At 32.3% G+C, this 7,298-nt stretch overlaps 2 protein-coding genes across 3 annotated transcripts in view; both read left to right on the top strand.

Annotated features, from left to right (window-relative positions):
* LOC107626411 (fructose-bisphosphate aldolase 8, cytosolic) overlaps positions 1–1,829 on the top strand; it is a 2,841-nt gene extending 1,012 nt beyond the window's left edge. Inside the window, exons 3-4 of the mRNA XM_016329286.2 lie at positions 88–687; positions 1,331–1,829. Coding sequence (XP_016184772.1) covers positions 88–687; positions 1,331–1,548 — 818 coding nt within the window. The 3' untranslated portion in view covers positions 1,549–1,829. The remainder of the gene's footprint in view (positions 1–87; positions 688–1,330) is intronic.
* LOC107626409 (metacaspase-1-like) lies at positions 3,375–6,604 on the top strand. Of its 2 annotated transcripts, XM_016329284.2 has the most exons (5): positions 3,378–3,931; positions 4,416–4,752; positions 4,959–5,076; positions 5,413–5,616; positions 6,480–6,604. In XM_016329284.2, exons 1-5 carry the CDS (start codon positions 3,469–3,471, stop codon positions 6,537–6,539), a joined length of 1,182 nt encoding a protein of 393 aa, XP_016184770.1. In that variant the 5' UTR covers positions 3,378–3,468; the 3' UTR covers positions 6,540–6,604. The 2 variants fall into 2 exon arrangements, with proteins under 2 accessions (XP_016184771.1, XP_016184770.1); XM_016329285.2 differs by lacking the exon at positions 6,480–6,604 and having other exon boundaries at positions 3,375–3,931; positions 4,959–5,080; positions 5,413–5,537.

The following is a 7,298-nucleotide window of genomic DNA, read 5'->3' as shown; positions in this document are numbered from 1 at the left end:
TCTGTGCAATTATTTTTATATTAAATTGATAATTGAAAATTATTAAATAATTTAATATATTTGATAATTTAATTATCTTGTGTGTAGGAAAACTGTTTGTGGAAGTATTGAAGGAAAACAAGGTACTCACTGGGATCAAAGTAGACAAAGGAACAATTGAACTTCCAGGAACAAACGGTGAAACCACAACACAAGGCTTAGACGACCTTGGTCAACGCTGCAAGAAGTACTACGAAGCCGGCGCAAGGTTTGCAAAATGGCGCGCCGTTCTCAAGATCGGCGCCAACGAGCCCACGCCGCACGCCATCCACGAGAACGCCTACGGCTTGGCTCGTTACGCCGCCATATGCCAAGAGAACGGACTGGTTCCGATCGTGGAGCCGGAGATCCTCTCCGACGGCTCGCATGACATTAACAAGTGTGCTGACGTCACGGAGAGAGTTCTGGCGGCGTGTTACAAGGCCTTGAGCGACCATCATGTGCTTCTAGAAGGTACTCTCTTGAAGCCTAACATGGTGACTCCTGGTGCCGATTCGGCGAGGGTGAAGCCGGAGGTTATCGCAGAGCATACTGTTAGGGCGTTGTTGAGGACTGTGCCGGCCGCCGTTCCGGCCATCGTGTTCTTGTCTGGTGGACAGAGTGAGGAGGAAGCAACTGTTAACCTCAATGCCATGAACATGCTCAAGGGTAAGATGCCATGGTAAAAATTTTTTACATTACAAAAGTTTAAGCTGATTTTGGAGTTCACTGATAATCAAACTCTTTACCTTTCGAATCTAGAACTCTAATATCATATCATGAAACTACTCATCCAAAAAACGTAATCTGACATAACAATATAATACTAATGGTCATATTTCTAATACTTCCTAAACCTCTATTGTACACATTGTACGCTTAGGCCATTGGCTCCTTATACTTATTCTAGTTATATATACACAAAAAATCAATTACTGATCGAAATATATATATTGTATTGGAATACAATTTTTTTTCGTATCTTATTTGTCAAATATGATTTATAGAAAGTGGAAACTCAGGTGCAGTTGACTTCACGTGAAGTTGATAACTGAGAGCCATTAGATAAAAATTTAGTCAAATCAGTCAAACTATCTAACGGCTCTCAACTATCAACTATCAACTTCACATGAAGTCGACTGCACCTGTTTCCACCTTTATAGAATGAATGGTGGCTCACACTTCTTAATATTATAAAATTATATATTATTCTATTATCACTCTTATAAATTATTCAATCTTTACCCGTTGCAACATATTGTATTCAATGCTAGTATGTACTTACAATAGTATTTTGATTTGTGCAATAAAGGTAAGAAGCCATGGTCACTAACATTCTCTTATGGAAGAGCACTTCAGCAAAGTACTCTTAAGGCTTGGGGTGGCAAAGCAGAGAACATTCCTAAGGCACAAGCTGCATTGCTCACTAGGTGCAAGGCTAACTCACAAGCAACCATGGGAACTTACAAGGGTGATGCTAACATCGACGGCGCCTCTGAATCCCTCCATGTCAAGGACTACAAATACTAAGGCCCGTTTAGTAATTGTTTTAGAGGATAGAACTCTCTCGTTCTCTAAATAGATTTGTATTACCTAATATTTTGGTATTTCTGTTTTGCAACGGCTTCTAAAAGTACCCTAAGAGAGTTTGAGTGTTAATGATAGTTTAAGAATAATAATCACTTCAGCTGCATTTGTTTGGTCAGTTTTTTAGCCTTTTTATCAGCTTGCTTTTCAATTTTTTTTTCCCTTGTAATGAAAAGCCCCCTTTTCTTTCTAATCTGAATTCTGAAAGTGCTGCATAAAGTTTAAGACTTCCCCTTGTTTATGTATTTACATAGATTGAATTTGAATTAATTATCTTAATGATTTTTTCATTATAATGTCAAACATTGAATATCAAATATTTGTGAACAATAGTTTAGGCCTCAATTCAGCTACAATTATATATATATGGTCAATTCTCTTATTAGGGGTGTTTGCGGTACGGTTTGGTTCGGTTTTAAGAAAAAAAGTCATTCAATCCGAACGCTTAATTTATGTGGGGTGCGGTTTGGATTGGATGAAATTTTTTTGGAAATCCGATCCAATCCGATCCGATTACAAGCGGTTTGGATCGATTTGAATTTGCGATTTTTTAAATAAAAAAATTAAATACATATTGAACATGTTATAAGTATAATTATAAATATAATAATAAAATAATAATATTATAGCACATTGTGCGGTTTGGATTGGATTGGATCGGTTATAAAAAGTAAATCCGAAATCTGGTCCAATCCAGCAATTTGCTAAAAATAGAATCCAATCAAATTCGAATTAGTGCGGTTTTAATCAGTTTTCAATTTGGATCGGATTGGATAAACGATTTAATTTGGATCGGTTTGGATTTGAACATCCCTATCTCCTATGCTTCTTAAAATCATGACGAAATTAATGAATTCCATATTGATATATGATTTTGAAAAAAGTTGTCAATGCAATTAATCTACGACAATGTAGACAATTATTAGAGATATAACTATTAATGTTATATTCTTTTATCAGCTTAAATTTTTGGGATAAGTGGTTTTATGACATAATATCAGAACTCTATGTCCAAAAAATTTAGAGTTCAACCCTTAGTGACCCCCAAAAATAAAAAATAGTATAAGACAAATAAGTGCATGTTTGGGCGCCATTATTTTGTTAAAAAAGATCTTTTTTCAATGAAAAAATATCTTTTTTTATTTTTTAACGTGTTTGGCAAATTTATAGTAGTAAAAGTAAAAGTACTAGTAAAATCAAAAAAAGATCTTTTTTGAGAAGCTGTAATTTACATCTTTTTTTAAAAGATCTTTTTTCCTTAAAAAAAGATGTTTTTCATGTAATAAATGAACAAAAAAGTACTTTTATATTATTATACCCAAATATAATTGATAGATAAAAAGACCTTTTTACACGAGATATCCAAACATAAAATTACTTTTACTTTTCTATAAGATCTTTTAAAAAAAGATAACTCAAAAAAAGATCTTTTCTTAAAAGCTCACCCAAACAAGCCCTAAATGAGAAAAGAATGCTATGCACGAATCAAACAAATCGAAAAGAAACTCTTACTTAAATCAAAATGTTAAAGATATAACAATTAATAAGAACAACACTTGTATATAAAAGCACATTACAAGATCAGAAAGCTATGAATAAAAAATTCATGGATTCCTTATTCTTGATTCTTTGAAACTAGTGTCCATCCAAAGATAAACAAAACAAAACAATCAAGTCAACATATTCTCTTTCCACTAAGTGATTGCAAATTTGGAATCCTATTCTTTGAACTATTCCCATTCCCCAATTAGCTAGATTAGATGATTAATCAGAATTTTAAAGAAACTACTAATAACAAGTCACCTATCTACAAATCTTCATAGCTTCATCCAAACACAAATTAAAAGGCAATTAAAAAGAGCAATGGCAAGTAGAAATGAAAAGTGTAGCCATTGTGGAACAACACTAGTGGTTCCATCAGAGGTTCATGTCTTCAAATGTTCACTATGCCATGGAATCACACATTCTAGACCATCCTCAATAATGGGTCCATTGAGCCATGCATACAACTCTGTTTCTCATGTTGCAGATAGGTTTAGAGGCTTCATAAACAGTATAACTAACAACAACAATCCAAGATTTGGTTATAACAATTATTATTATCCTCCAAATCCTTATCATCATCAATCATTAAGGCCATGTTCTTCATACCCTTCTATGATGATGACTCCAAATTCATATGGTCCAAAGAGGGCAGTGTTATGTGGAATTTGCTACCATGGAAGGAGTTATAGGCTTAGGGGATCTGTGAATGATGTAAAGTGTATGAGATATTTTCTTATGAACAAGTTTGGTTTTCCAAGTGACTCTATTCTCATGCTCACAGGTATGTATTAGTATCTTTCTCACACTCTCATCATCATCAACACTCTAGCATTGAACATATATACTTGGTAGCAGTGGCGGAACTTGAAACAAAATTTTGGGGGGCCAGATAAAAAATAATTGTCAAAATGTTTTTGATATGGACCCCATTTAAGATAAGTTCGTCTAATCTCATCTCTCTGGTTTGGGTGATATTGCCAAATTTAAAGTCGTTTTTCAGTGGCGGAACTTGAAACAAAATTTTGGGGGTCAGATAAAAAATAATTGTCAAAATATTTTTGATATAGACCCCATTTAAGATAAGTTCGTCTAATCTCATCTTTCTGGTTTGGGTGATATTGCCAAATTTAAAGCCGTTTTTCAAGATCTCGTTCCAAAAAGTTAAGGTTAAAGTCATTAGATGTAACTTTTTGAACTTTTGAAAGTTATATCTCACTTTCTTCGTGATTCATTAAAATAGAAGAACTATCTACTGTTGGTAGCAGATGATAAGGAGGAAAGAAATCCACTGAGAATTCCAACAAGATGCAACATTGAAATGGCATTAAGGTGGTTGATTGAGGGTAGCAAGTCAGGGGACTCATTAGTGTTCTTCTTCTCAGGACATGGAACACAAGAATTGGACCTTAACATGGATGAGATTGATGGCTATGATGAAGCAATTTGCCCTCTTGATTTTGAGCACCAAGGCAAGATTCTTGATGATGAGATCAATGCCACCATTGTTAGGCCACTACCTCATGGTGCTAAACTCCATGCAATTTTTGATGCATGCCATAGTGGCACCCTTCTTGATTTGCCATTTTTTTGCAAGATAAACAGGTCAATTAATGAATTAATTAACAAAAATACTATTTGTCCACTAAAATCAGCCACCAATATATTTGTATATAAATACATATAAAAATATTGGTGGCCGACTTTGGTGACTGATTTTGATCTGCACGTAACATAGTGGATTATTTATATCTGAACTTTTTATTTTATTTTATTTATTTATTTATTTATTTATTTATTTGGTTTAATAGGGAAGGGTTTTATATATGGGAGGATCATAGGCGTCCAAGAATTTATAAAGGGACAAATGGAGGGCTTGCAATTTGTATTTCAGCTTGTGATGATGGTCAAGTCTCAGTAGATACCTCTGTTAGTAATGTTTTCTTCCCTCTCTAATCTCTATGATAATCATATGTTATTATTAAGTAATATGTATAAGAATTCAATTTTAAAATCAAATTGTTTTTGTCAATATTAGTTAATTTTTTTTAAGTTATTTTTTTTATAAATTTTAAACACTGCATCTTAAACTTAAACTCTCTAAAAAATGAGAGTTAAAAAAAATAATTTTAACAATAAAAAATTTGGTTGATAGTAACTAATTAAAAATTAATTATTTATATTTGTTCTGTGTATAAATATACAATATTGTGCAATTTACCGTAGTTTGGAGATAGAGGTTGATGGATTTATGTATTTGGATAGGCCTTAAGTGGCAGAGAAGTAACTGGTGCCTTGACTTATAGTTTGATCAAAGCAATGGAAAATAATGAACATGGATTAACATATGGTCACTTGCTCAATGCAATGCGTTCAACCATTCGTGCAACCAAAACAGGCATAGTTGGTTTAAATAATGGTCCAATTGCTTCATTGCTAAATACACTTCTTGGCCTAAAAATTACTCAGGTATGTATTATTAAAGGTAAAGATTCAAATGGAGTTGTTTTCGTATAAAGTTGATAGTTGAAAATTGTTAGACGGTGATTTAATCAAACTTGTCAAATCATCTAACGGTTCTTAAATATTAACTTCATATAAAGACAACTGTATGTGAATTTTTTTATCATTATTAATTTTTCTCTCTAATATCTTTTTTCTCTCACACATATATACACTTTGCCGGTTTTTGGCATCTAGCTAGGACGCGCTCCACCAAGCGCCACAAAATTGTTTAGTGGCGATTTGAAATTATCGCAGAATCTTTAGAAATTCGTCGCTAATTGATTGTAGTGATAATAAAATTTTAGAAAGAAAACAAGTGTTGTTTGTGTATATAATTAGCCATATTTAGGAGGTATTTGATTACTCTTTTGCAACAAAAGAGGAAAAAAAAGTTAAGAACAAAATTATGTTTAGAGAAATAAAAAAATGAAAGAGATATATTTTTGTCTTTTCACTGCATTTAGTTTAGAAGATAGAAACTCACATATAGTTATATTTATATGAAATTGATAGTTAAGCATCGTTAAATGTTTTGACATATTTGACTAAATTATAATCTAATAATTATCAACTATATATTAATTTTACATAAAGACAGTTGCATGTCAGTTGTCACTTTAGAATAAACTAATTACTACTTTAATTTTAAATATATCACTCATAATTTAAGAATATTATTTGTGAATTACATTGTTCTTTCTTTTAAAGTTTTATATTTGAAAATGTCACCAAAGGTTGTAGTTGAAGATACATATTAAAGTTTTATATTATTTGTGTATTACATTATTCTTTCTTGTAAGTTTAATTTGGAATTTGATTATTGGTAGGTGCCGCAATTATCCTCTTCGGAGATGTTTGACATCTATGCAAAGCAATTTGTGATATGATATCGATATATGGAAATTAAAGATGGAAAATGCTACTCAAAATTTATTCATTTCATAAAATATATATGTAAAAGTGTACACTTCTTCGATCATAATGTTAATTTGTTTCTTTATATGAACTACTCCACCTCCTTGCTTTTCTAATGTTCTTATCTTCTTATGGGATATCATATTATAATGACTAGGAGTTGTGTATATATATAATTTTCAAATATGTAGCATTGTTCATTGTATGTAATATTTGTTTCTTCACTTTTTTTTTTTTTTAAAAATTAGTTGTTCGTTTGTTGGAAACTCATTTGTTATATGTAGATGACTAGTAGCTTATTAGAAGAAAATATATCATACAAACCAACAAAAATTTTTTTTGAAGAGAATTGAGAATTTTTTTTGTTTTGGTTTTCTACGGTATTCCTAATCCGACAGGTCAAGACTAATCCGTCGCGGATCGGAGCTCCATTTAAGGGTTTGCTGTTGGCCAATAGATTGTTACATGCACAAGGCGAAATTCGAACATCCAACACTTACTTTTTTTTTTTGGACGGGGACCCGGACCAACAGAGCAGTCCAGGCCCAGAACAGAGATCCATGCCCCCGAACTGACCCATTATCCAACACTTGCTTAATTGTGTTCCAAAATAAATACTTTTATTGGGCTTTGACTAAACCTACCTAAACTGTAATAAGTCCTTATCATTTTTTAGAAAGCCCAATCCCTTTTGTATGTCCTAAAAGGTTTATAACACTCTTTTAAGTATA

This window comes from Arachis ipaensis, chromosome B02 (assembly GCF_000816755.2).
Source record: "Arachis ipaensis cultivar K30076 chromosome B02, Araip1.1, whole genome shotgun sequence".
In the NCBI taxonomy this organism is placed as follows: Eukaryota; Viridiplantae; Streptophyta; class Magnoliopsida; order Fabales; family Fabaceae; genus Arachis; species Arachis ipaensis.
This window is presented reverse-complemented; position numbering and strand designations above follow the sequence as displayed.